At 49.6% G+C, this 27754-nt stretch overlaps 1 protein-coding gene and 1 long non-coding RNA gene across 3 annotated transcripts in view; one reads left to right on the top strand and one right to left on the bottom strand.

Moving 5' to 3' along the window:
• FLI1 (Fli-1 proto-oncogene, ETS transcription factor) overlaps positions 1–12706 on the bottom strand; it is a 131963-nt gene extending 119257 nt beyond the window's left edge. The window contains exon 1 of one of the 2 annotated variants that reach the window (XM_070365244.1): positions 12685–12706. Coding sequence is in view for 1 of the 2 variants with exons in the window: in XM_005896986.3 (XP_005897048.1) it covers positions 11882–11899 (18 nt within the window). In the remaining variant the exon portion in view is untranslated. Of the gene's footprint in view, positions 1–11881; positions 12239–12684 lie in introns of those variants that run through there. The other variant, XM_005896986.3, reaches the window with a different exon arrangement.
• LOC138986256 (uncharacterized) lies at positions 12321–14546 on the top strand. Its single transcript, XR_011463114.1, has 2 exons — positions 12321–13545; positions 14094–14546. It is a non-coding gene; the product is annotated as an uncharacterized lncRNA (long non-coding RNA).
• The last annotated feature ends 13208 nt before the right edge of the window (positions 14547–27754 follow it).

The raw sequence follows: 27754 nt of genomic DNA, 5'->3' as shown, positions 1-27754 counted from the left end.
AGCCAGGAATCGAACCCACATATCCTGCATTGGCAAGTGGACTCTTTACCAGTGAGCCACTTGGGAAGCCCACCACCACCTGCAAGTCCTCCATAGATGGACTGAGTTTGGAGCCTCAGTTTTATGGATGTGCATGTTTCAAACTGGCAACGGATCACAGAGGCTAAACTCTATGAACTTCGGAGGCAAACAGGATAAGGTTCAAATCATTGCCTTTCCACTTTCTGTCCTCTTGGCCTCGGATAAGCTATTTCACATCTCCAAAATGAAAACAGTACATACAGCATAGGGTCGTTACAAGGATCAAAAGGGACCATGTCCTAGAGACCAGACTTGTGGTTGCCAAGCGGAGGGATGGATTGGGAGTTTGGGATTAGCGGATGCAAATTATTACATAGAGAATGGATAAACAAGGTCCTATTGTATAGCACAGGGAACTATATTTGATATCCTGTGATAGACCAAAATGGAGAATATGAAAAAGCATGTACATATATGTATAACTGAATGACTTTGCTCTACAGCAGAAATGAACTATCCTTGCATAAAATAAAATTTTTTAAAAAGTGAGCATGCCCATAAAGGCAAAAACAGCTATTGGTACACAGTCAGAGCTCAATGAATTGCTCCTTCTCTTCCTTCTCCTGATTCTAATCGTCTGCCCTCCACACTCTTCCCCTCGGGTGGAAGGTGAGTGTGTCTGTTACTCTCAGGTGAGGAGTAGGAAAAGAAAGGCCTTAGTAAGGGCCATTGGGGCTCATGCAAAATGGTGGCTGATATGGTTTCAAACTGAATTGGGGCTTTTCAGGGTTGACTGTGTTTGCCCAAAGCCTAGCACCACTTCCTGTTTTAAGAAGAAGAAAAAAAAAAGCCTCCCAGAAAACTCATTAAGAGGCTCAAAATCCTTCCTGGACATCAAATATGTCCTCAAAAAAAAAATTTTTTTTAAGAGTTAAGTGTAAATGAATCAAAACCAGACGAATTCAATTTCCCTTCAATTAAACAGAATTTTTTTTTTAATCCAAGGAAAAGGCACTTGGGACCAAATGTGTTTTGGGTTTTAAATGAGACCAAATTTTGGGAAAGAGCGTAAGACCCCCAAAACACAGTCAGGCCCTATTCTTCATTTACATTAATGCAAAGGGATTAACACAGCTCCAGTGTGCTTGGTAAGAAAAACACCAGCTCCCAGAAATTCAGGAAGGCCCTCGTGAGACCCAGCCCCTCCCTGCCCAGCCTCCAACCGGCTCCCAGATCATTCTATGAATTATCCTTGGATTATGAAGAAGAACCACATAGGCTAGACAGAACTTCTGTGAGAGCTTCAGTCATCCAAGCCCTCAAATGAGAAATGCTTTTAAAGTCTGCCTGGGATTAGAGTCTTATAAACATGGGAGGTGAAAGGGACTTTTGAAATCATACCTTCATTTTATACATGAGAAAACCTTTAACACGAGGAAATTTACACAAATACTGTTGCAGGGAAATGCCTTGTCTAAGCTCCCAGAACTCCTTTGGGGTAGAGCTGGGGCTACAATTCAGGTCCCCAGACCCTTGGCTGGACAGTTTTTCTCTGTATTTTACTGAGAAATGGAATCCCAGAGTCTCTGAGAGCAACACATTGGGGATAGAATGACAGTGTTCAGCTTATTCTTTTTTACAAATCTATTTCTAGTCCCTCTTTTACATCAGTTTTTAAAAGGATAAGAGTAATATATACTAGTGATTTAAAAAGTCAAATATTCCATGTTTATAGTGTGAAAAGTAAAAGTCCTGCCCATAAGTAGCGGCTGTTAAAATCAAAACACAAACACACACACACACATCTATCTATTAGGATTATTTATGCATAGACAACCTCTGGAAAAGTATATCCATAAATAAAAAAACAAACTTTCATCTTTTTTTATAGAAATGGAACCACACATTTTGTGATGTTTTTTTCCATGTATTAAGATACTTTGGAGAATTTTCTAAGTCAGTGTATATACACAATTGATTTTATTCCACTTAACGACTACATGATATTTTTTACCTGAGTCTTCTAAAATCAATTTGTCTAGTACCCTACTGATGGATATTTAGAGTTTTCCCAATTCTTGCCCTTACCAACAATGCTACAAAAGACATCTTGTACATTTATCTTTGGTATTTGACTGAATATGTCTGATACATTTTTAGAATTGGAATTATCATCAAATTTGTATATAAACACTTAACATCTCAATAAATGTTTCCAAATTGCCTCCTAGAGTGAGTGTACCAAGTTAGAGTCCCACTAGCAGGAATAGTGAGAGACATTTCCCTTTACTCTTTCTGCCATGAGGCAATAGTAAGCTGTTTTCATCTTTGCTATCCTCATAGGTGATAAATGTTGGAATTTCATTAATTTCATTTGAATATATAGATGCCTGAGATTCTTTTCATATGCTTTCTGACCATTTATATTTCTTTTTCTAGCATTTATTTATAGCATCTTTGGTCTATTTTTCTGCTATGTGGTCTACCTTTTTCTTATTTATTTGTAAACAGTCTTTATTATTATATTTTAATTGACTTTTATTGGAGTATGATTGCTTTACAGTGTTGTCTTAATTTCTGTTGTTGTTTAGTCGGTAAGTCGTGTCCGACTCTTGGCGACCTCACAGACTGCAGCCTGCCAGGCTTGGGATTTCCCAGGCAAGAATACTGGAGTGGGTTGCCATTTCCTTCTCCAGGGGATCCTCCCAACCCAGGGATCGAAACTGCATCTCCTGCATTGGCAGGCAGATTCTTTACCACTGAGCCACTAGGGAAGCCCTGTATCAGTTTATATATTAACACACACATATATCCCCTCTTTTTTGGATTTCCTTTCCATTCAGGTCAGCACAGTGCTTGAGTGGAGTTCCCTGTGCTATACAGTCGGTTCTCATTAGTTAATGTATTTTATACACAGTGTCAATAACGTATATATGTCAATCCCAATCTCCCAATTCATCCCACCCCACTTCCCCTTTGGTATATTTGATCTTTATGTCTGTGTCTCTACTTCTGCTTTGTAAATAAGAGCATCTATACCATTTTTCTAGATTCCACATAATCTTTGTGTTTTAAGACATGTGCCCTCTGCTTGATGGATGGGAAATAGTCTTTCTCGGTTTCTCATTTGTCTTTTCACTTTACTTACGGTATTTTTCTTTTTTTTTTTTTTAAATAATTTTTTGGCCCTTTGCCTGGGATGCCATCTCAGCTTTAGGAAAAACCAGGCATAAAAAGTGCTACCCACCAAGGTAAGAGACTGCTTACGGTATTTTTCTTGATGTCAATATACAAAAGGAGGAACTAGAGCTGAGAAAGGGAGAATAAGAAGAAGAAAGAGTTTCCTTGGCTGAAACCCTGGATTTCCAAAAATGTCCATTCCAGGACTAGTATCACCCCGAGTAAAAGGGCAATTAAAAAATTATAGGCTGGGTGTTACCCTTGGGAAAATGTGCCTACACTTCCTTGTAATACAAAGCCATGGATAAAGAGGCCCTTAGTGAGTACTGCTTCTTTTGGAAACTTTAAAATCAGTGAGCAGAGAAACCTCTACCCTCTAGATGCCTAGAAGAAGCAGTAAAGACATCCGGCTCTTGTTCGTTTATATAAAGCTTTGTGCCTGGCAAAAGTTTTCAGTGTTTAGTTGAATGAGTAAATGCATGAGTAAGAATTAAGGGATAAATCCCTAAAGACAAAAGAACTCTTCAAGCATAAGAATTTCAACCTAGGGAACTTCTCTGGTGGTCCAGTGGCTAAGAGTCCATGGTCCCAGCGCGGGGGCCCTTGGTTTGATCCCCAGTCAGGGAACTAGATCCCACACGCTGCAACTAAGGGTTCGCAAGCCACAACTAAAGATCCCGCATGCGGCAACTAAGACCCAGCACAGTCAAATAAACAAAAATTTAAAAAATAATTCCCCCTAAATACATGCATTGATATATATTGTAACAGCGTTGACAACTCACAAACTGGGTAATTTTATATCAACCTGTTTGTTCTCACATTTCTTCTACAGTCCTGCCGAACTGTTCACTCTCAGACTCCTTCTCATGGAAAATCAATGAATTCCCATATATGAGACCTAAAAAGTCTCTTCTTGGATTGTTAGATTCCAGTAGACACCTGAAACCCACAGCGGTCTAGAAATGCAGAGTGGAAGCTCGCACAGCACCTGTAACACTGATCACCTACACGTGCACACTGGGGTGTGACACGCGGTCTTTTGTTCCTGGGGACACCTGTCGCCGTCTGAGAAAATGGGCCCTGCCGTGGGGAATGCATTTCACATTTCAAGTCTGCATTCTCTTGGAAGTGAAAACTTACACACTCTGGAATTTTGATCATGACCTAAACAGCAGGCACACTGTTCCCCAAAGAGGGAAAATATCTCAAATATTCAGTATTTTGGTTCATTTCTGTGGGTAGAAGCCATTTTTAAGCTGTTGAGAAGTAGATCTGAAGGATCTGAAAAGGCGTCTGAGCACCTGATTTCTGGTTGTCTTTGGAAAGATAGTGATAAGTCACATAGGTTTTGGTTTGCACAGGTGAAATATCAGTATTTCTAAGTGAGATGATGGGCCCAGCCAGTCTATGAAAGTATGTCAGATCTGTCTGAAGTTCCATAGAAATTGGATTTGCCTTTCAGGAAACAGCTTTTCCTTTTGTCTCTTCTCATTTACTATCTGCTGACTCATTCTAAAAAGGAACTAAGTTGGTAGCCCAGGATGGATGGCCTGGTTGAAAAGACAGCTTGTGGCAAAGTCTCTAGAACACTGTGAAAGAAGACACAATCAGAGAAGGGAAGGAGAATCATATTTTTATCAGATCTGGTGAAATCGAGTTTCTCCTCTCTGCCTTGACTCCATATTTAATAATCAAACAGCTGGCAACATAGTCTGGTACCCTGAATCTATGACTGGTTGTCTAATCCTTTCTGCTACTTAATTCTTGCGGCCTCTGATAAGTGATAGAGCCACTTCCATCTCCATTTCTTTTTCGTTTTTGTTTTCCATCTCCTAAGGAGCAGGATAAGACTAGGATGAGATTCCATTCCTGACAAATTTTTAGTTATATAGATCAGCCCTCTACTAAAAATTTTGTGATTCCTCCTTTCCACGTGTTTTGCAAGATCCAAATGCTCACTTACAGTATTTAAGATCATCCATAATCTATTCCATCCAATATTTCCACTTTACCTTCTCCTTCATATGCCCCACCCCCACAGTATTCTACTTTCCTAGAAAGCCCTTGACCCATATCTTCCTGTGCAAGTCCTACCCATCTTTCAAAGTCAAGGTCTACCTGGGCCAAGAGGCCTTGCGGCTGGTGTGAAGAAAAACAAACAAGCATTCTGGAAACAGAAACACACTGGGCTTGAAAACCAAGTATGTCACCTATTCGCTGTCATCTTAGGGTTACTTAACCTCTCTGAACTTTCATTTCTCCCTGATAAAACAGAGATGTGACGATACTACCTCCCAAAGGGTTGTAGTGAACATTAAATGCAAGGATGAACATGAAAATGCTTTGTAAACAGAAAGGGGCAAACACATGACTACTTCTGTCTTTTCTGTGTCTCTCCAGTTGAAATTGCTCTTTCCTTCTTCTACTGCACACACACTACTGCATTCTGCTGGGTGTGCATGCACACACACACACAGCTTCTCCTCCTGCTGTGTCTCTAGGGCAGGAGCCCTTTTGCCACCAGCCTGGTGTCTTGATAGCATTTAGTACCTAGTTCAGCCCCTGCCTAACAGCCATGCAGCAGACCTCCTGACCTGCATTAACACAGGTGGAATCAGCTTATGATGCCCATGAGACCAAGGTGACAAGTTCCCATAAGACCAGCTTGCTCTGCGCAGAAAAGGGTTAGTCCATAGACTGTCTAATTCTGTCAAATGTCCAAGCCATCTGTTAAGATGGCCCTAAGGGTGACAGTGCGGGGACAGACAAACCCCATCCATTGCCTCTAGGGGAATATCTCAAAGTCTGGGCCACTGACATTGGGTCTACCAGGTCAGTAGAAAAGGTAGAGTGATACCATTTAGCAAAACTGTCCCACTGTTTTGCTTTCCTGTGAATGGGAAATATAGATAAGCATAAAATGCATCCCATGAATGGGATGAGCACTATAGATAAATATCATTGAAGCCACAGAAAATGAAACAGGGTGTCATTTTCTGCAGAGAGAAAGACACCTGCATAGCTCTGAGATTTCAAAAAAACCTATTATGGCTGGTTGAAGATTTTGTGAGACTGTGTGTGTTGAGTGTGTGTGTGTGTGTGTGTGTGTGTGTGCGCGCGCAGGTAGAGGCCAATGTCCTTTAGTCTTCTCCATTTGTCACAAAGCAACAAACAAAAGATAAGGCTTAGAAAAACTGTTTCAAGACAGGCCAAAAAAGAAAGACTTGTTATTCAAAACAAAACAAAAACGTTATTCTCTACCTACATAATGCAACTGCTTGTCTCAAATAAATGAAAATAGTAGATGTTTTTCATTCCAACCCTAAATAGTTAGGTCCTAATCTGAAAATCTTTTTTATCAAGCTTCAAGCAGGATGAGACTTTTCCCAAGAAGACAAGGACCTTGCTGAGGGCCTGAGTGTTGACTTACAACATAGGGATATTTTCTGATATTTGAGGGATGATAAAGGCCTCAGACCATTAGAAATCCAGCCTGGTGGTTCATCATTATAAAAAATTTTCCAACTTTTTCTTTTGCTGGGGCAACTCAATGCTAACATTTGTCTAACGTTGTATTTCTTTAAAAAAAAATAGATTTGGTTTAAATGAACCACTTTTTAAAGCCAGTGCCAAGTTAACTGTTTGACCCCAAATAAAAAGAGACATTGAAATTCTAAATCTTATATAATGCAGCTGTTATTAAAAGACCTACTTACTACACAGACTGGAAGGTAGACCCATAAGATACATTCTAATGCATCTGAATACATTCTATTTCAATAGTCAAATATTCAATTATTAAAAGAACTGAAATAGTAATTCAGCCCACCTGTCCCTGGTCTGTAAAGGGGCCTATTTAAGTAAAATACTCTCTTTCTTTTTGTCTCCTGGTAGTGGAGACCTTGTTTGTCTACAGAAAGAGGAGGATTTGTTTTGGAGAACAGTTATGTAAAAATCCTATACAAACATTTGAGATTTTTTTCTTAAGTATGGAAATACATTTCTATTAAATAAGAGAAACAGTCTTTAGTCCAAACTGTCAAGATTCTCCATAATTTTTTTAATGGCTTATCTGCCTCCGTCTCTCTTTCTCACACATACACACCACTTCCAGGATCCTACAATTCATAATAATGTAAAGAAAGCAAATGAAATGTTCCTAGGAAATGGAAAGAACACTGGCTGAGGGTAAGGACCCTCATTCTTACCCTGACTCTGTCGCTAGTCAGCTGTGTGATCTTGGATAATTCAGCAAACACCTCTGGGCCTCAGTTTCCCTCCCATAAAACAAGGATATGGAGCTAAATAACCACTAAAGCTCTAAAGTTGCAGTCCTGAAAGCCTGAAGTGGAACAACAGCAGACGTGGGAGGAAGCTTTTTTGGTAGAAATTATTCAGGAACAAAACAGGATTCACCGCTTGGTGACTCCTCAAGGGAGGCAATTCTCTGTGGTCACCAGACAGAGACACAGCTTGAGGTGCCCTGAGTTTGCATGAGTCCAGGTGCTATGAAGGTTAATTAAAGGCACAGGTGGGGGAACAGTTCACTCCCAGAGTGAAGGCAGCATCCATCTTTAAGGACAGAAGTAAAGTCTTTGTTCCCGGGTACCCCTCACTCTCGGAGAAGGCAATGGCAACCCACTCCAGTACTCTTGCCTGGAAAATCCCATGGATGGAGGAGCCTGTTGCTTTCTTCCAGGGGGCTCATCCTGAAGTTTTCCAACTGGACACCCAGTGTCCGTGGTGACTTGCCGCCTGGGCCAGTATGGCTTATGGACTCTGATGGTTTTCAAAGCCCAGCTGACACTTCAGCCCTCCTTTCCCATTTTGTTCTCCCCACATGTACTGTTGTGTGGTGCGGTGCTTTCCCGAGGTAAATGATGAAAACTGACTGTATTTATGCTCAGCTGGGACTCTGTTGGAAGCACCGTCCTGACCATCCTGGCTATCTAACCACATCCCTGTCTATTCCCTAATCCGCTTTATTGTTCTTCAGAAGACGTATCAGGTTGGGCACACAATTATTTATGTATGTGTCTGTCTCCTCCACCAGAGCATAACTTCCAGCAAGGTTTTGATTCCTATCTTGGTGGCTCAGACGGTAAAGAATCTGCCTGCAATCTAAGAGATGCAGGTTCAATCCCTGGGTCAGGAAGATTCCCTGGAGGAGGGCACGGCAACCCACTCCAGTATTCTTGTCTGGAGAATCCCGTGGACAGAGGAGCTGGCGGGCTTCAGTCCACAGGGTCGCAAAGAATCAGACACGACTGAGCAACTAACACTTTCACTTTTCACTTTAGCCTCAACACATAAAGCAGAGCTTTGGAACATAAGAGACACCTAATTAATATTTGTAGAATTAATGAAGATGTATATAATAAATCCAGACCTATGAACTAATTTTCTGGCCAACTGATCCCCACAAGCCCTGTCCCCAAGGAGAAAGTCAACTAACATACAGTCAATGAAGATACCAAACTTTATTGAATCCTTACTGTGACTTATGGCAAGAAGGTACTTTGGCTCCACTTTACAGATGAGAAAACTGAGTCTCCCAGAATGGAGACTGAGCCTGGGTTCTCTGACTCCAAGTCCCCAGTTCATTTCCCTATTCCATTCACCACATCTAGATTTTCTCTGATTCTTTCCCCATCTTTAATGGTAGCATATGCACTGACTGAATCAAGCTTCCACAGATGAAATAAACAGATTCAATTGAAGACTTCCTAGATCTAAGATGCAATATTTGAAACCAGGTCATTCTTAAAGCAGCAACCAGTATCACGTGCTTTTCAACAACTGATAACATCACCGTGGGGGAGCAGGGCGGGGTAAGGTGTTGTTTAATATTTAGACGGACTTGCCTGTGGCAAATGAAGAGTGGAAGGGCTCCAGCAAATGTTGGTGCTCCCAACGTGATGTGCAGAGCCTTCCCAGGAGACATTATTGGAGAGAAGAGAGCATGATACAGAAGGACTTATTATAACAAGAGTGATGAGGTTGAGGTTTTGTAATCACAAAATAAAAAGCTTCTGCAAAAAACCTCCCTGGCAAACTGGACCAAAGAGCTTCCCCAGTGATGAAACCCAGAGGTATTCTGAAATATCAACATGCTTTATAGATGAAGAAGAAATACGCAGGTGCATAAAAATCACATCCCCAAATCAGTCAAAGATGATGTGTCAAGGCCATTCAAACTGCAAATACACATTCTGGATTTGTGTCTACAAATTCCACATGGTACGTGCTGTCTTCTGAGCTCTCTCAATCTAGAACTGGATTTCCTGAACTTGGAGTTCCATGTTCTTGCAAGAGCATGTGAGCAAGATATCCTAGGAACTGAAACGATTGGAAAGATACTATTGCAGAGGTAATTCAGTCCCACTGTTTCACTTTTACAGAGTCTGAAGCTCAAACTGGCTTCGTGGACTGTGCATCCTCACACAGAGACCAGAAGTCCCGGGGCCTCTCCTTGTCCACGTCCTCTCCACACATAGTGTTGGAACCCCTGTGGGAGTGGGGTCTGGGAACCCCAAGATCCGAAGGTCACACATGAACAGGAAACTGTGGTTTTCACACAATTTAAATACCAAAGTATACACTAAAGACTCAGTCCTTCAGAACGATGGGCAGTTCTGAACGCTGGGCAGAAGATGACGACCTGAAAAGCCGCTGCTCTGCTGGTCGGTCTCATATTCAGGCAAGCTGGATGGGAGATGGAAGGTGCCCCAGGGGAAGATCTGGATGGACTGATGGGCTTCCATCACCCCTGCAGCAAAGAAGCCTGTCACCCCCACCAGGGTCCTGGCCTAAGCTTGCTCTCACTGCTGGCCATGCCAATCCCTGTGTGTGCATCTACAGAGGTTAGCACATTCTGGGTACACAGACCACAGCTTCCTCCCTACCCTCAGGGCCTGTGCTGAGAGGTCTGAGCACTGGGGAGACATTGCTTCACTTCTCCTTAGGGTGTCCACATCAAGACCCTGGAGCCATCTTACCACCCTTCCGGGTCAGAGGGGCCTTCTGGGCCAGTGGCAAGTGTCCTGGTGAGGGGAGTTTTCTAGACTGGAGCATCTTATTACTAAACCAGACATACCGAGACACTTGCACACATCCACCAAAAGAAGGGAGAGAGACATTAAATGACCAGTGACAGGACCCCCATCTACTGGTTCCCCCCCTACAGCAACCTCATCTCCTCAACTGACACCTCACCCACACACTTTAAACTGGAGGAACCCAGACTCACAGAGGCTCCTTTTAACCCAATACAATCAGTAATCTCATCTCCAGATTTTCAAGTTCCTGCTGTTGGTGCCTTTTACTTAAGTCAGCATATTTCAAACTCTCAGAAAAAAAAAAAAAAACTTAGAAAATAAAACCACTACCCCACCCAAATGATAAAAATCTCTTGAATTCTCCAAGCCCAACATCTGAGCCTCCTCTTACTCAACCCTGAGCAAAGATTTGATTCCTTTGAGTTCGGGGAATGGTGGGCTCTGCCAGTCCCCTCCTCACCAGCCTAATAGATTTTCCAGACCGGCTCGGGCTTGCAGTTGTGGGGTAGCCTCGCAGCCAACTCCTGGTCCCATTCATTCCTCTCGGTCCTCTAAGGCCCGTCACATTAGGGGCTGTCCCTCCTCTCTGCTCCTGACCCCACTTCCCCCTTCCAGAGGGAGCAGGCAGTGAACCCTCCTGAAGTCTGCGGTGAAACCCAGACCCTGACCCGTCCCTCTGGGCTGCATTTGGCAAGCTGGACCCGGGCGCGAGACAAGAGTAGGGGTGGGAGTAGGAAGGATCTGGCCACCTGGCATCCCCCAGGGCGGCCGGCTCAGGGCTGCTCCCTTTAGGAGGAGCGGCTCCGCAGGCGAGGGACCCTCCTCGAGAGGCGGGAGGGAGTCCTGCCCCGGAGCTGGCGCAGCCCGGGCGCGGAGTGCCGGAGCCGGGCGTGCGGAGAGCCGCGTGAGCCGTCCGGGAAAGTGATGCCGGGCGGAGGAAAGGCAAGGAGAGTCCGGCCCGTTAGTCCCGGGGAGTCGGCAGCTCGGCAAGAGAAGTACCAAGAGGAAGGGAAACCGGCCCGCGCTGACATGTAAACAGGGCTTCCACCCGGAGGAGCCCGCGCACACAGATCCCCGGACACACTCACTCGCACCCCGATCCGCCTGCAACCAATCCACTTGCCCGCCCCTGGGCCCACCCGGCAGGAGACCCGGCTGCTGGCGGCTGCGCGCCCGCCCCCGCCGCCTTCGGCCTCGGGGGAGAGGAAGCCGCCGGCCGCCCGGCGGGTGCCCAGAACCGGGACCGGAGTGCCCGGCTCTCCGGGTGGGAGTGGGGGCCCGGGAGGTCTCCGGCCCCCGGCTGCGATGGGCGCCCGGCTCCCAGGGGTTTCACGCCGCCGGCCCCACCCGCACGCAGTCCGGCCGGCAGCGCCGTGGGAGGGGGCCGGGCTCCGCTCGGGGGCAAGGGGTGCGGGGGAGATCGCCCTCTCCGCGGAACCCGGCGGGTCGCGCCCCCGCCTTCGAGACTCGCCACCGGAGCGCGGGAGGAGACGGCGCGAAGCCGGGGTGCGGAAGGAAGGGAGAGTGGCCACGTCTTCCGGGACCCCGGCGCCCCGCGCCCAGCCTGCCCGCCGCCTCGCCGCCCCAACCGGCTCCGCGCCCACCGAGCGGTCGCTTACCTTAATAGTCCCGTCCATTTGGCCAAGTCTGCAGCCGAGCCCCCCAATATTCCACACATTGACCCGGTTACAGCCTGACCTCGCAGCCCCTTCGGATTAGCCCGGCGCGGCCTCTCTGGCGCCCTGGGCCCTCCCTGCGTGCCCCCCGCGAGCGCCCTGCCCTCGCTCCCCGGTGCACGTTTGTTGTTGTAGCGGAGCGAAAAAGAGACAGTTAACCGGATGAAACTTTTTTTTAGCTAATTTTGGGAAGTGACTTCACTTTGCGAATGGGGAGGAAGTCCTATCTCTCTCTCTCTCTCTCTCTCTGTCTCGCGCTCTCCTCTCTTCTCTTCTCTCCCCTCTGCTCTCCCTCGTCTTCCCTCCCCCCACACCCCCTCTTCGCCGCCCCCCCACCCCCGCCGCCGCTCCTGCTTTTCGCATCACACACACTATATAAATATACGCGGAGATGCCCAGATACATTCATGCGCTGCGCACACAGGATACTTGTTCCCGGGAGATAAGGGCGAGCTGGGAACAATGCCGGGGTCCACGCCCGGCGCTCGCGCCCTGATTCCCAAAGTCTGCACGAACCCACCCCGCCGCCCCCCTCCCCAACCTTCCCCCAAAGTCCAAGACCGAACGCCTTTGGCCTCCTTCCTTTTCCCGGGGCCGTTGGCCGAAGGTGGCCCTCCTGACTCATTCACTTTCCGTTTCTTCCCACAGATACGTTCATTAATGTCTTTTCCAGCCGGAGTCAAACTTTTTTTGGGGGGGCGGGGGGCGGAAGAGTTTACTGGGGCTAAGGATAACCTGGAGCCTACCGCCCGGGAAGATCCGGACGCAGACCGAAGCCGACAGACCATTCGAAAGTGCATCCAATGGGAAGTTTTCCACTCCGGGCGCTCGGCTGCGGAGTCGCACAGATTCGCGGAGCACCCGCTCACCCAGCGACGCGGACGCCAGGCGGTTTCGGACGGACCCCGGCCGTCGGGGGCGTGGACTCGGCTCTGAGCGCTGCGAGCCGAGGGACGTCCTCGGGGCGGCGCGCCTCTGCTCTGGGCTACTGGAGAGCTCCCGGCGCCCGCCGAGGGCCGGTCCTTGAGGCACCCCAGGCCACCTCTCCGCGCCTTCTAGGTCAACCCCCTGGCGCATACCCCCGACCCGATGGCCCAAGCCCTGGCGCCCGGGTCTGAGCCGTCCAGGCAATGCCACCTTGGGCCCCAAGAAACCTACGCTAAGACGAGATGATCCGTCCAGGCTGGCCGGCGGGTCTGCAAAGCCCAGCAGGCAGCATCCATGAACCGCCCCAGACTTCTCTCGGGGAGACCCCCGGGGCCGATGCTCCAGACCGTCACCCCGATCCAGTCCTGAGGCCAGCCTCCCCTCGGCCCGCCTTGCAGGGCCCTGCGACCCGGAGGCCTCCCGGGTCCCCCAGCACTGCCCCCCTCCCGCTCTAGCTGGGGCACGGAGGGGACCCTCGGGTGCTCTCGGCCTGACTCCTCGCTTCTTTCTCCCCGACTTCCGAAACAGGTTACCTTGTCCACGCTCTCCAGACCACGCTTTGGACTTTCCCACTTTTATTTAAGAGTCCATCCGGAGAAGGAGGGGGAAAAAAATCCAGAGGAGATCCGAGTCAATTGGAAAGAAAAAAATTCAAAAGGGTGTCCACAGCGGCGAAAAAGGTGACTTATTAATTCTTTATTTCTTCAGGAGCACTTGAGCCCGAGAGCTCGTTGGCCTCCCTCCCTCCCTCCCCCCACCCCCCTCTCGAAATTAGTCTCATCAATTCAGCTCCAATTTTGGGTTCGAATACAGACACGGGTCTGAACGTGACCAGACCTGGAGTGGCGGGTGCAGCTTGCCAGCAATTGAGACTTGGTGTGTGTAAGGGGGAGTGGGGTAGGGGGATGCGGTGGGGGTTGGATGGGGGCCGGGCCGCCCCCCCCCCACCTCCTGTCTGCTTCTCAATCCAGGGGTCTGCTCGGGGGCTCCCCTGGGACCGCCACATCTGGTTACCGCTAGCGGGGTCAGTCCCCCCCTTGCCTGGGGCCACCAGTTCTGGAGTTCAATTAAAAGAAATCAGGCTTAACCCTTTCCTCCCCTCGGCCCCACCGCCCGCCCTCTCACTCTTCTCTTCAGCGTTTCCACATGCTTTCCAGAGAGGAAAGAGGTTAAAGGGAAAGGAAGAATGAATTACATCCTTTCAAACCCCAAATTGTTTCCTTTTCAGCCCAGACTCTGCCGACCTTCAAACGACAACAAGGCTTTCAGGAGGGCGCGGGGAGACCGCTTCCCACCCAGATCCGACCAGAAACCCGGCACCCTCGGCCACATTCCCCCTCTTGCAGGCAGAGAGAACTCCACTCTACCACCGGAGGCCCCCTTCCTGGCGCTGGGCAAACACTCAGACCCTTAATGGCCACCGCAGGCCAGCCAGCGGCTCCCCTTTCTACACCCAGTCCTCCCCCCAGTACTTGAGAAGCTACCCCTGTGGCAAAACATTGGCCAGGCAGTTCTTCCCAGCTCCTATCCCAACAGCTAATAACAGACTGCATTCACTGCTTTGGTCAGTAAGTCACCCCAACATCCCTCGTACCCCCTTAACTCCTTTTAGCAGAAGCTGCCTCTCTCCTTGGGAGAACTCAATGGGGGACGAGATTAAAATGAAGACTTGCCCTCCTGACTGAGCTGTGGAACTCAACAGCACTTTCTTTTTCTGCCTGTAAAACCAAAGCTTCTGGCAATTTCGTAATTTTGAAGGTGGCGGGGAGGGGGAAGAGGCTGGCATTGGCATAGCTGTCATCCTTTAGTGAGTCACTGACTGGCACTGATGCCCTGGCTTTTGGAATTTACCAGCCCCTCCATGAGGAGCTCCTGTCGGTTCACAAGCTAGTCTTCCCAGAAAGAAGAGCCCCCACCCCAACTCTGAAAAGCCTTCAGAGAGAATCTGAGCCTCCTTGCAACCTGTGTTGGCATGGTGGTGGGCAAAGCTGCCCACTTATGTAACTCTGGGTTTGAAGTCCCACTCCATGGCTGCTGCTGCTTTTTTAAATCCCGAAGGGGGAAAGAAGCCCTAACCAAACACAACAGTAAACAAGTCTGCCCTGTTTAATGTGGTTACCACCAGACATCTGGAAAGATGGTTTGATCCTGGCAGCTCACATTGTTTTCACGAGCAGCCAAAGAGAATATTTCGAATGTTTGCATTGAGACAAATTGATAGAGAGCCTGTGGTGAGGCGGCTGCAGATGAAAACTGTCTTGGAGCTAGGCAGGGGGGAACCTCTCCCCTTCTCTTGGCTCTCCCCACCGCTTCTCTATTTTGACCCCCTCTTTTGCCCTCTCCCCTTTCCCTCTCCTCTCCTTCCTCCAGACCCAGCTAGGGGCTGGTTGGTTATCCCAGCCCACACACTTGCTCACACCCTTTTCCTGGCTCACCAGAGACTGCCCTGCCTCTCCCTTTTCCAGACTGGGCAGGGTTGGTGAGCAGCACCTGGTGCCCGCTACCATCCTGCCCACCCCACCAGCCCCGCTGGCTTTCAAGTCCGAGGAAGCTCACAGCCGAGGGAGCCCTGGACCAGCGCTTAAAACAAAAACTATCCACTGGGGGAGCGGGGGGAGTGGACTAACCAACAAACAGCCCATTACATGGTTCTAAGGTCACTTGCAGAAAGCATGCCCGGGGGGGCGCATATTCTGGAAACCTTAGGACTTGGGACCTTTTTCACTGCAACTGTGGTGGGGTAACTTGCCTCTAACCATCCGCACGCACTTGACAATATTTTCAAAGATGCGGAAGTCCTGCTTCCCCCGGGAGGGGAGCGGCGGGGGTGAAACGTGTCTTGGCTCGCTCAATGTCAGCCCTTTTGACCCGGTCAAGACTTTTCCAGACGAAGCTTCCCCGGGTTTCTTCGGCCCCGGCCCGGGTTGGGGGTGGGAGGACGCGACAACCGGAGCCGGGTCCCTGGGGTGCCTCCAGACCTCGGGACGGCCGGTCACTTGAAACCCCTGAAAGATGCCAGGCTTGGCAGAGCGTGTGGGGCGGGTCCTTCCCCCTCCGGCCTCCCTCCTCGCGGCCCCTCCCGTCCGGCCGCCTCGGCGGGTATTCGAACTGGCAAGGCGGGTGGGGGAGGGGGACGCGGGGGAGGGATGGGCGAGCGAGCGCCAAAACTCCAGACTGCACAACTGCAGCTTCAAGTGTCTGGCCCCTCGCTCGAGGCCATAATTAATTTGAGATTTATTTTTATTGGAGAACTCGAGTCTCGTCTGACCTTAGCCAAACAAGGCAGCTCGAGCCGCCCCCTGGACGCGCTTGAATGCCGGGGAATATTTCTGCAGGAAGGCTCTGCAGGCGCGCCTGCTTTGAATTTGTTTCTCAGACTTCATCTACTCACAGATTGAAGGAAGATTTAGAGCCTCTGCCGGCCCGGCCCGCTCCCCACGCTCGTTCTTGCCTTAGCGCCAAGAGGGTTCAAAACGCTACGTGGGAGGCCGCGGCGGCGGGAGGGCCCGGAGGGGGAGGGTCTCTGCGCCCCGAGCCCGTGGCGCTCCCGGGCCGGGTCCCCAGACCACGCGGCGTCGAGGAGGAAATCCCAAGGGAGTCGGAGACTGACCAGAGAGCGCAGGCTGACAGAGGTGGAGACCAGCCAGGTGCCAGGACCCTCACCCGGTGGCGGCGCCTGGATGGGGGGCTTGGGGGAGGGGAGAATTCGGCCTCTCCCAACCTCCAGCCGCCAGCCTCCTGGCCACTCCAAACAGCGTTCAAAGTACAGACCTGTGTCCTTGAAGCGCCGTTTCAGGACCTGCCAGCCAGATGCTGCCCCTGGGCCGTGCCGCGGCGAACATTCTGGGGCTACCAGCCTCCTCTCCTCTGATTGAGGGGGGGTGTCTCCCCCAGAATGCGGGGTGGGCTGAACCAGCAGGCGAGTTGGTGGGGGAGCGAAAACTAGGAGTCTGAGACGGAACGTGGAGGACCCTGCCAGTCTCGAGTGGGGCGGCTTGGGGCCTTCAGGGATGGGCTCCCTGCGCTCGGACTCACAAGTGCCTTGTCCCTTGCGGGCACCTCTCGAGGACCGGGTCCGGGTTACTCCACTGGGTCTCCTGCCCCTCCCCGCTATCAGCAAGTGGAACGTCCTGCTCGGACGTTCGCACTGGGAAACCCGGCTCTGTGGGGTTTGTATTCTGGCTGTGCACTTACCCGCTCTGTGGCCTTGAACTGGTTGCCTAACCTCTCTGTGCCTCAGCGTGTTCGTCTGTGCGTCGGCGTTTTAAGAGGTTCTACCTCAAAGGGCTGTTGTAAAGCTGAAGTGGGTGTTTAGACCTCGCCTAGCAGTCAGCACAACTTTGCCCTCCTTGTTTGTATCTTGGCTCTGTCCCTTGCAACCCATGTCACAGACACCTCCCAATGCCTCAGTTTCTCATTTGCAAAATGGACCACCAACTAGGGTTGTTATTAGTATTCAACAAGTTAGTACAGATACAATGCTGTCCCCCTTTCCCTTGCTCTTTCCAGCCTCAAGCCCGCAGCACTCTCTTGCGCGGTCTTCCTTAAGCACTTGGAATCTAGATCGCTGCCCGGTGCAGCGGACACCCTTGGTTCCCCAGGGCCCGGCTCGTGTCCTGACTCCTGGGGCCCGGGCGCCTGGACCCCCGGGGTTTGTCAACAAGCTCGGAGCCGAGTGACTGAAGCCGAATGGCAGGGGCTTGGCAGCCGGGGACTGTTTGTGCCCCTCTGGCGAATGGCAGGCGTAGGGAGCCTGCGGAACAGACCCAAGATTGTCCGCGCCACGCGGACCTCTCGCACTCATCAATGCACCCCTTTGTGCAACAATACAAACTTTGTGGCTGCTGAAAAATCCATTTTTTCCCCTTGAAAAGAGCTCCTGCGGCGAGCGGCTACCCTGGCGGCCAGAACTCATAGACTGCCGCCCCTAACCCCTCCCCAGCGGCCCTCTCCCAGCGGCCGGGCCCGTTTGCTGTCTCTCTGACTCTTGGCCCGGGGTCAGGCTCCCGGGCTCCCTGAGGTTTTGGGTCCCCGGGTGTTTGCACACTCGAGGGGTCCCAGAGGATGGGAGAGAGACGACAGCTGCCCGCCCCGGGGCCCTTTGCAGCCTTCGGGGCAGAGCCGGGAATGAGAGCTGGGTCAGCCGTGCCCCGCATCCCGGGATCGGCGGGCTGGGAGGGGTGACCGCGTCCTTAACCTCTCGGGAAAGCTGGAGAACCCAGCACGCGGTAGTCTAAGTATGCTCTGCCACCTCCTGGGAGACACTGGTCCACCCAGCCGTAGCATCCACTGATTCAGTCTTTCATTCATTCATCACGGAGAGATTAAACACCCCTTCCCCGCCAAGGCTCCACAACCTGGCTTCCCCAAAGTGCCTAGAGACACCTTCAGACCGCAGGCGGGGAAGACGCTACTTGGTGTGAAAGGATTTCCCTTAAGAGAAACAGAAACATTGATGGACGCATAACTGGCGCCCCCGGATGAGACCCGAGAGTGCCCACGCCATGGAGGTTCCGGATTCCTTCGAACGGTCACTCCACGGGCATTAGCGGACGCTGGACGCTGAACCGGGAGGGGTGGGGGGGCGGTGAGGGTGGAAACTCTAGGGGCGGAGTTTCGAGAAGAAGGGGGCGGGGCCGAGACCCAAGAAGTTGGGAGTACTTTTGACGAACCGCAGTGGTCCTTCCTTTTCCGAGCGGGGGAGGCTCTGGGCAGCTACCTGGAAGGCGGGAGGTCGCGCCTGGGCGGCGAGAGGACCTCCCCGCGGTCCCCACCCCGGGCGGGTCCTCACCCTCAGCCCCGCCCCGCCGGCGAATTTTCACTAAACGTGTAACCCAGATGTCCTGGCCTCGGTTTGTTTACATTCTTGGGAACTGTTGTGGAAAAGGGAAAAAAAAAACCTAACTCCCTTCGACATACTGTCAAATATAGGAATCTGAGCTTTCAACAGGCCGGGGGGGCCAAGGAAGCTGGGCTTGAGGACTGGGGGCTATCGAGCTCGTAGGAGGAGCGCGCCGAGGTCACTCGCCTGCATCCGCACGCACACAAGGGCACGCCCACACCCTCACACTCGCGTCCGCGCACACCCTCGACTGGGGGAACCTGCTGTGCGCGGCGCGGCGTGGGGCGCACGACTTACAGGGGCCAGACGCTGGCCCGCGGGTCCCCGTGCGGGTCTGGGCTTCCCTGCAGGGCCCTCGCACACCATTCTCCCAACCGAAGAGGCCAAGAGTCTTAGTCCTCAACCAGGGATCCCCCATCCGATTTAGTTAGGGCCCCTAGTCTAGACACACCTGCAGAGAGAGCGGTCCGTGGCCCCCACCTCTTTAACCGGAAAAGGAGAAAGGGACTCTAGGTCTGGGCAGAAGGTGGAGGGCGGGCTGGGGTGGGGGTGGGGGGACATTACCTGTTTAAAGACGCTGTCATGTCTTACCTTGACGTAAGACGACGTGTCAGGGACTGTCTGAAACATCCTGGGTTGGTGAGGAAGGGTCAGGAAGGCCCAAGAACCAACCTGTGTGGAAGGAACATCAGTCACTGTCGAGTGGAGCAGGGTGAGTCCTTGTGGGGTATGAAGGGAGAAGGAAAAAAGAGGACAGGAAAGCTGCTGGGTGGGGGGGTGTGACTCCAATCCCCCTGGACCATCGAGAGAGGGTGGGACGCAGGTACCCTTGCCCTTCCTATGCGTCTATCCCAGGCTGCATGCTAAGGCGTGTCTCTTTCCTGCAGTCCCGTAACCTTCTCCTATGGGCAACTGTAGACACCCTTCTCCCCCAGGACCTTCCTAGTTTGGTACCTGGAGGTGCAGGGGGGTGGGGGGGGTGCCTTGGCCAGAGAAGAGGTGGCAGCCAGTATAGGGGGAGACCTCCTCACCAGTGCCACTGAAGGCCCCAGGAAACAGATATTTATAGAGTTGCCAACCCTGGGGCCCTGGCAGCACAGATCGTCTGCTTGACCTACCACCCCTAGGGCTCCACCAGTGACCCTCTGTCTCCCTCTTCCCTGCTGGGGGGCCACTTAGAAAGGTACCCAGGCTAAGCTTCCAGAGGTCTACAGAGGCCCCTTTCCCAGAGTGACTCCCTCCATCACTTTCAGAAAGAAAATAGGGTTTCCTGCAGAGACAAAGACAATGAAGGAGGGGGCCTTGTTTCTAGTGGCAGGGGAGGTGCTGTCTGAGGCTTGAATATTTGGACTGAAGGGAGTGAAAACTGCTCTCGGGTGCCAGGTGCCTCTGCGTGAGTGAGTCTCTCTCTTCTTGGCCAAGTCTGGCCGCTGTCTGTCTCCTGTTTCTTCCCTTCCTCTCCTAAACCATCTCTAACATGGCAGGGTGCAGCTTCTACGGCAGCCAATATGTTTCTGATAAAACACTTTTCTCCCCACTAACAAATTCCAGCTTTTTGGCTCCTGAAGCCACAACAGACATAGGCGTTCAGGGACCAGGTACGTCTCTCTAGGCTCCTACATTCCCATCCACGGTTCTCTCCCACTGCCCGCGCTCCAGATTCGCCCCATTTTCTTTGAAAGTTGGAGTGAAATCTGCAAGAAGAGAGCAGGAGAGGGGAAAGGACAGAAAAGAAAACCCGGGAGATAATGAGAGAAAGAAAGAGCCCAGAAAGCCTCTTGGATGCAACTCGAGCAGGCAGCTGGGACACTGCATGGCCCCCAGAGATCCTGAACCAACAGACACCCACCTTCGATACCTCTTCCTGCTCCCCTTCCTGCTCTGCCAGCAGGAGCCTGACTCCGGCAACTCCAGGGTGTTCAAGTTCTTGGTGCGAATCCTCTGCCCCTAGACTCCAGACCCTTGGCAGAGTGAAATTAAATCTGCTGGCTGTGACTTGTGCCTTTATTTCCAGCGTACCCAGACAGGCGCCCTCAACCCCAGCACATCCTCGAGGCTTCAGGAACCACTCAAGTCTATGCGTCTCCTCCCCTCCAGCCTCTCTCCAGCTCTCCTGGTCCCACTCCTGCTTCCTCTCTCTTTTCTGTCTTTTAATTTGATTTCCGTTTTCTTATCAATATCTCAACTGCTATCTGATAAATTGTTCTAATGGACAGCCACCCATCTGCCCCCAGCTGCTTTTCCAGAGACCCCCTCTGTGTTACTTGGAAATGTCCAGGATCACCATAAACCATCATGTTTCAAAAATGTAGAGACACACAGCTGAGTCCAGCAATGAGGAGAGGTGGAAACCAGGACCTTCTTTAAGCTGGCTGTTTACTTTCAAGTGATTGCAATGCAAAGAATTAGTCTTTACATTTAAACCAGACGAATGACCTCTATTTTGGTTTTTCAAGCCTTTAGTTACTTCTTTCTCTTGTTTGGTCCTCCCTAGATATATCCCTCCTGATTCACATTTTCTAGGCGGCATCTCTAAGAGCAAAGTGGATTGTGTTAGGGAACCAAGGCTATTATGGGATTTTGATTTTAAAATACACATTTTAAAACACTCTTGCTCTAGCACAACATTGTAAATCAACTATACTTTAATAAATAAATAAATAAAAGATACTCTGGTTAAGGAGTGGTTTCTGGGTCCTTAGATTTGTGTTTCCTTGAAATTTGAAGGTTGTTCAATCCTTGCCTTCCAGTGGTAGACCTGGGGGTCAAATTTGTGGGTTCATGCTCACAGAGCATTTCAGTTGCCCCATTCCAGGGCCACTCTCCACAGACCTGGCCTGGCTAATGGTCCCCTCCAGCCTGGGCCATTTTCCACATCCTGGGCTCCTCTCTCCAGAGCCTCCTGTAAAAGGGAACACAGCTCACCGGGCCCCAGACCAGAACCTTGAGGTGGGGGTGCGAGTTTCAAAGAAGGGAGTAGAGGTGACAGGTAAGAGTAGAGACTGTGTCAATTTGTAACAGCAAAACCTCCAGCTCTGTGCACCTCTGAGAATTAGTTTCTTCAGCCTTCCCCTCCTCTTCCTTCCTGGGGTATCCAGATCGGAGGCTACTTCGGTACATTGGACACTGAAATTTTGTTTAGTACCCACTCCCTCATCTCCGCCTCCCCGCTTCCCCCAACTGACTCTGGAAATTTCTGACCAAAAGGTAATGGCTTGGATTCCGTTTCTGGAGAAAGCACGCTTATCACCCAGATCTCCCCATGTGGGGGGTATGGACACCGGCGGCAGGGTTATTCATTATTTCCTTCTCAACAATATCCCGATTTTTCTCTCCATCCCTCCCCCAAAGCTCAACATATTGAAACATTTTGCTGCTTAATAAGAGCGGCCGGGGAGAGCTGGGAGGTGAAAGGCCAACCCTGGACCGTGACTGGGGCTGCTGGGTCTGCCGGGCTCTGCGCTGACGGCTGGGCTGCCCCCGCCCAGCACATTCCTGGCCACGGCTTAGGAAAACATGACAGCACTGGGGAGGGGAAGGGGCTGAAGCACCAGGGCCATGGCCCCGTGCTTTGGTTCTTGGGATTCTTGGAGAGCTCGTCTTCCCTTCCAAAGGGAATAAACACTACTGCACACAGCCATGAATAAAACAGAAGGTGCTTCGTTAGGTAATAATTCTACACTGATGTCATGCATTTTAAGGTAAGTTCTTTTTAGGAAAGTTAGAGATTTGAAAATGAAGAATGAAGACTTCTGCTGTCATGGAGGAGATGAAAATCTAAACAGATTGTCTAACTAATGCCTCACCACCCAGGTTAGGTTTTCCCATCGTTGGTTCTTCCTTTACTTTCTTTTTCCCTCCCTCCCACCCTTTCTCCTTCTACCTTCCTTTTATTGAAGGTGATTTCTAAGAGATCCCTTGAGTACCTGCCCCTAGATTTTTAGCCCTTTTTTCTTTACGTTTTCACCGTTGGCGTTACATCTTTATTTGTAAAGATCCTCTGGAGTAGGAAATGGCAACCTGCTCCAGTAGTCTTGCCTGGAAAATCCCATTGACAGTGGAGCCTGGCAGGCTACAGTCTATCGGGCTGCAAAGAATCAGACACCACTGAGCAACTGAGCACATACATACACACATACTATCTAAGATTTGCTCCCTTCATTAGACTATAAGTTCCCTGAAGGCAGGAATTGAGTCTGTTTGGATACTCAGTTTCCATACTGCAATTGACCAGCAAAGTAGAACAATTATTTAGCTCATGCAAGCTCAGTAGCTCAGTCGTGTCTGACTCTTAGCAACCCCATGGACTGTGGTCCGCCAGGGTCCTCTGTCCATGGGATTTTCCAGGCAAGAATATTGGAATGAGTTGTTATTTCCTACTCCAGGGGATCTTCCCAAGCCAGGCATCAAACCCATGTCTGCTGTGTCTCCTGCATCGGCAGGTGGATTCTTTACCACTGAGCCACCTGGGAAGCCCAATTTTTTTAGCTACAATCCTCCTTTCTGACCAAAAACTAAAGAACAAATGCAAAACAAACAAATGAAACCATCACATTGTTATTAATGAAAAACTAACAGGAAAATTATACCTGAGTGAGCAATCCTGATTCATTTTCTGCTTTGCAGGGTTACATGAAATCAATGCTCATGTATTGGTTTCATTTTTATATAAATGGCTTAACCAAGGAGCATGTGATCATCCCTTTCCCCGAGTGCTCTGGGTATGGTCAGCTGGTGGAAGTATCCCATCTCTGGGTTTGGTACCAAACTCATCAGGGTTGTGTGTGTGCATGGAGAGTAGGGATAAGGAGGTGCATACTCGTGGCTTGAGCATGTTGTCCTATTTTCTACTTTTCTGGTACTTTTAAGAGCCAGCAATGGGCATTCATCCCAAGGGTCATGCAAATAATAAAATCTTGTTGGTCCTGGGGAAACAGATGAATTGAGAACGAAGTGAAGAATAATCTGGAATCCCTTTCAGAAAGGGTTTCAGGGCTGGATGTAGACCTGGAAGCCTGCCTTGTTTGTGCAGGTATGGGGGTGGGGTGGGGAGGGTTCGGGATGCCCAGAGGGGAAGTGCCTATGGCCCTAACCATGCAGTCTGGGAACAGAGGTGGAATGGAAGTAGACCCAGGTTCCCTTATCTTCCTGGAGGACATGACCAACTCCCTTTGTCACTTGAAGCCTTCGACTGGCCAGAAGAAAATTGCTGAAATGGGTAGCAGCTGCCTTAAGAAGCCATGAATGAGAGGAGCATGAGGGGGAAGAGGCAGGAAGACTCAAGAAAGCCCTTATCCTTTCAACTGTTTTCAAAGGAGAAGGGGTGGGAACTTTCTTGCTCCGGGTACCAGCCTGCACCAAGCTGCTTCCTTGGGCTGTAGATTTGCAATCCAGAGCTTTGGTGGCGGGTGACTCTGGTGTGGAATTGAGAGATCAGGCCTACCACACTGGGCCATCCATGGGTTGTTAGCAAGGCAATTCAGACCAGCTTTCTTATTTGGCAAATAAGAAGGATACGATTAGATCATCACCCGATGCCTTCCAATCAGAGCACACTATAATTCTGTGAGATAATTTAACCCAGGAAAGGCTGTGAATCAAAGGCAAATTCACACACTAGGGTTAAAAAGTCAGTTCCAGTCCTGGTTCTGCTCCTGACGACTGGTGTTAGGAACTGAATAGTGTTCCCTTAAAATTAATATGCTAACACTCTAATTACTTTTCAGAATGTGACCGTATTTGAAGACGGGGCCTTTAAAGAGGTGAATAAGGTAAAATAGATGGGCCGTAATCCAAAACGGCTGGTGTCTTTATAGTGGGGCTTCCCAGGTGGCACTCGTGGTAAAGAACCCGCCTGCCAATGCAGGAGATGCAAGAGACAGGTTTGATTCCTGGGTTGGGAAGATCCGCTGGAGGAAGCATGGCCACCCACTCCAGTTTTCTTGCCTGGAGAATCCTACTGACAGAGGAGCCTGGAAGGTTACAGTCCATGAGTCGAAAAGAGTCAGACACGACTGAAGTGACTTAGCACGGACACAGGTCCTTACAGTAGAGGAGATTAGGACACAAAAATGTGGGAGTGCAGAAGGAAGACCAGTTGAAGACACAGCAAGGTGTCCAACTGCAGACCAAGGGTAGAGGCCTCAGGAGAAACCCAACTTGCCAAAACCTGAGTCTAGACCATCTAGTCTCCAGAACTATGAGAAAAGAAATTGTTTAAGCCACTAAGACTTATGTATTTTCTTATGGCAATCCTCCCAGACTAGTACCACTACTGCTGCTGCTGCTAAGTCGCTTCAGTCATGTCCGACTCTGTGCGACCCCATAGACAGCAGCCCACCAGGCTCCCGCGTCCCTGGGATTCTCCAGGCAAGAACACTAGAGTGGGTTGCCATTTCCTTCTCCAAAGTATGAAAGTGAAAAGTGAAAGTGAAGTCGCTCAGTCGTGTCTGACTCTTCGAGACCCCATGGACTGCAGCCTACCAGGCTCCTCTGTCCATGGGATTTTCCAGGCAAAAGTACTGGGGTGGGTTGCCATTGCCTTCTCTGAGTTACCACTGAGGAATGGTATTTTGCTATGATTTGGTTTCTCCAAGCAGGTAAAAGGAATTGACTATGTTGATTCAATGTTTCCAGAAACTGCTGTGATGATCAATATCTGTTTATTGTATATCCCCTCTGTTTGGGGCCATGTAAGGCCTTACGTATAAAGCAATGTTCTTGTCTTTGGGGTTCATTTTGCCCTTGATAAGGTCCAAAACCACACTGAGTTTCAGTGTCCTGTATGGATTTTTTTTATTGCCTTTGCTCCTAATAATGAGGAAGAAAGGAAGGAAGTTGCTTCCTGCTCTTCCTAGACACAACTTCAGATTTTAAAGCGTAGCCAGTGAGGGATTCTGCCCCAGATAAGATCCAAAACCACACTGAGTTTCAGTGTCCTGTATGGATTTTTCTTGTATTGCCTTTGCTCATAATGATTAGGAAGAAAGGAAGGAAGTTGCTTCCTTCTCTTCCAAGACGCAACTTCAAATTTTAAAGTATAGCCGGCGAGGTGTCATGCACCTTATCTCTCAGTGTCTGTGTTCTCTGGTGGACAGACTGCAAACCTAGATTGAGCTCCTACAAATTACAAGGAGAGAGAAGGGGCGGGAAATCTGCCCAGGGAGATAAGTGCAGGAAATAGAAGCAGTGAGTTGAACAGAATGCATGAGTAGAGCAATCAGACTGACCGGGGCTCTTTAGGTTTGTGTGACCTGATTGATTCTTTGGTTCCCATCACATAACAACACATACATACACTCACACACAAAGGCACATTCGTACATATTCTCAGTGTAAAAGAACATCTACCTTAGCGTGAGCAGTGTGGGATGCACAGCAGGGAGCATCCAGAGCCAGGGTGGAGGATGACTGGGGCTCAGCCACCTGAACAGGTATAAAAGAAAGCTCCTCCCCCAGCTGACAGAGTCACCCCTCACTCTCACCTATACATCAAACGTGTGTAAAGCTTCCCAGGACTGGGGATGAAGAGGTGAGGTTATTGGAGAATGAATGGGACCATGCTTTAAAGCAAAGTGGTGCTCAGAAGACCAAAGACTTTTTGTGTAATTTAGATTCATTCTTCTACAACCCTAAGCAAGTTTTCCCTCCCTTTAAAGTTATCTTTTCGTGGATATCAGTTAACTAATTTTATTTTAGTAGATAATCCCTGAGGTCTTTTCCACCTTAAATTTTCATAACTCTAAAAACCCTGGTGGCTCACACAGTAAAGAGTCTGCCTGCAGCGTGGGAGACCCGGGTCTGATGCCTGGGTAGGGAAGATCCCCTGGAGAAGGAAATGCCACCCGCTCCGTATTCTTGCCTAGAGAATCCCATAGACAGAGGAGCCTGGGGGGCTACACTCCATGGGGTCACAAAGAGTAGAATGCAACTGAGAGACTAACTTGCACTTTCAAGGGGTATATTACTAATCCCATCTATGGTTATATTTTTCCAGGTTATTGGGAGATGGTCTCCTTCCTTGCTTCTGTTTAAAAACTGTAGAATGTTTCCTTTTTCTAATAATGCCAGTGTAATTCCAGGTAGGGTGATGTTTATTCGTCACAATGAATTAAATCATTCATTCATTTGTCAGGGGTGGGAGAATGAGTCATAAAAAAGACCTGAGTAGTATCACTTTGCTATTTCTGAGAAGGCAAAGGCTTGCAAAGACTATGTCATCTTTGCTCTATCAGTCTGGTCTCTGCTGCTGCTCAGTCGTGCCCGACCCTTTGTGACCCCATGGACTGTAGCCCACCAGGCTCCTCTATCCATGGATTCTCCAGGCAAGAATATTGAAGTGAGTTGCAGTCTGGCCTTACTCAACCCTAAAAAAGAGGAAAGAGAACAGAATTAAAAGAAAGCATCAGGTTCAGGACCTCTTGTGAAAAGAGTTGCCTTCACAATTTAGGGGGGAATGACTTGGTAACTAAAGGGTTTGAAACATAATTACACAGAGTGGGGCAGCTGGTCCATCTCCTTGCAACTTTGAAGTAGAAGATAATTGTGTTGGTTGAAAAAAAAACACCTTTGGGGTACCCTCTGAACTCTGGGAGTTGGTGATGGACAGAGAGGCCTGGCATGCTGCAATTCGTGGGGTCGCAAAGAGTCGGACACGACTGAGCGACTGATCTGATCTGATCTGAGGAAAATGCCACAGAAATGAGAGTGGACTTACCCTGACTGCCTAGGATAGGATAGAGAAATAGGATTCCATATTATTTGCCCTCTTCCTTCCTTAATGACCCTAATTTAATAAAAAGAAAAGATACGTGTATATGCATAACCAATTCACTTTGCTATACAGCAGAAGCTAGCACACCATTGTAAATCAGCTCTACTCCAATAAAAATTAATTTTAAAAAAGAGAAGAAAAAAACACAGAAAAAGCCAAGTTGGGCCAAGGCCAATACTATTTGACATGAAGGTCTTTGGCTCTTTTTTTAATGAAGATGATATTAGTGGGGTGATGAATAGAAAATTGAGGAGAGATATGAACAGTATTGGGC

This window comes from Bos mutus, chromosome 29 (genome assembly GCF_027580195.1).
Source record: "Bos mutus isolate GX-2022 chromosome 29, NWIPB_WYAK_1.1, whole genome shotgun sequence".
Lineage (NCBI taxonomy): Eukaryota > Metazoa > Chordata > Mammalia > Artiodactyla > Bovidae > Bos > Bos mutus.
This window is presented reverse-complemented; position numbering and strand designations above follow the sequence as displayed.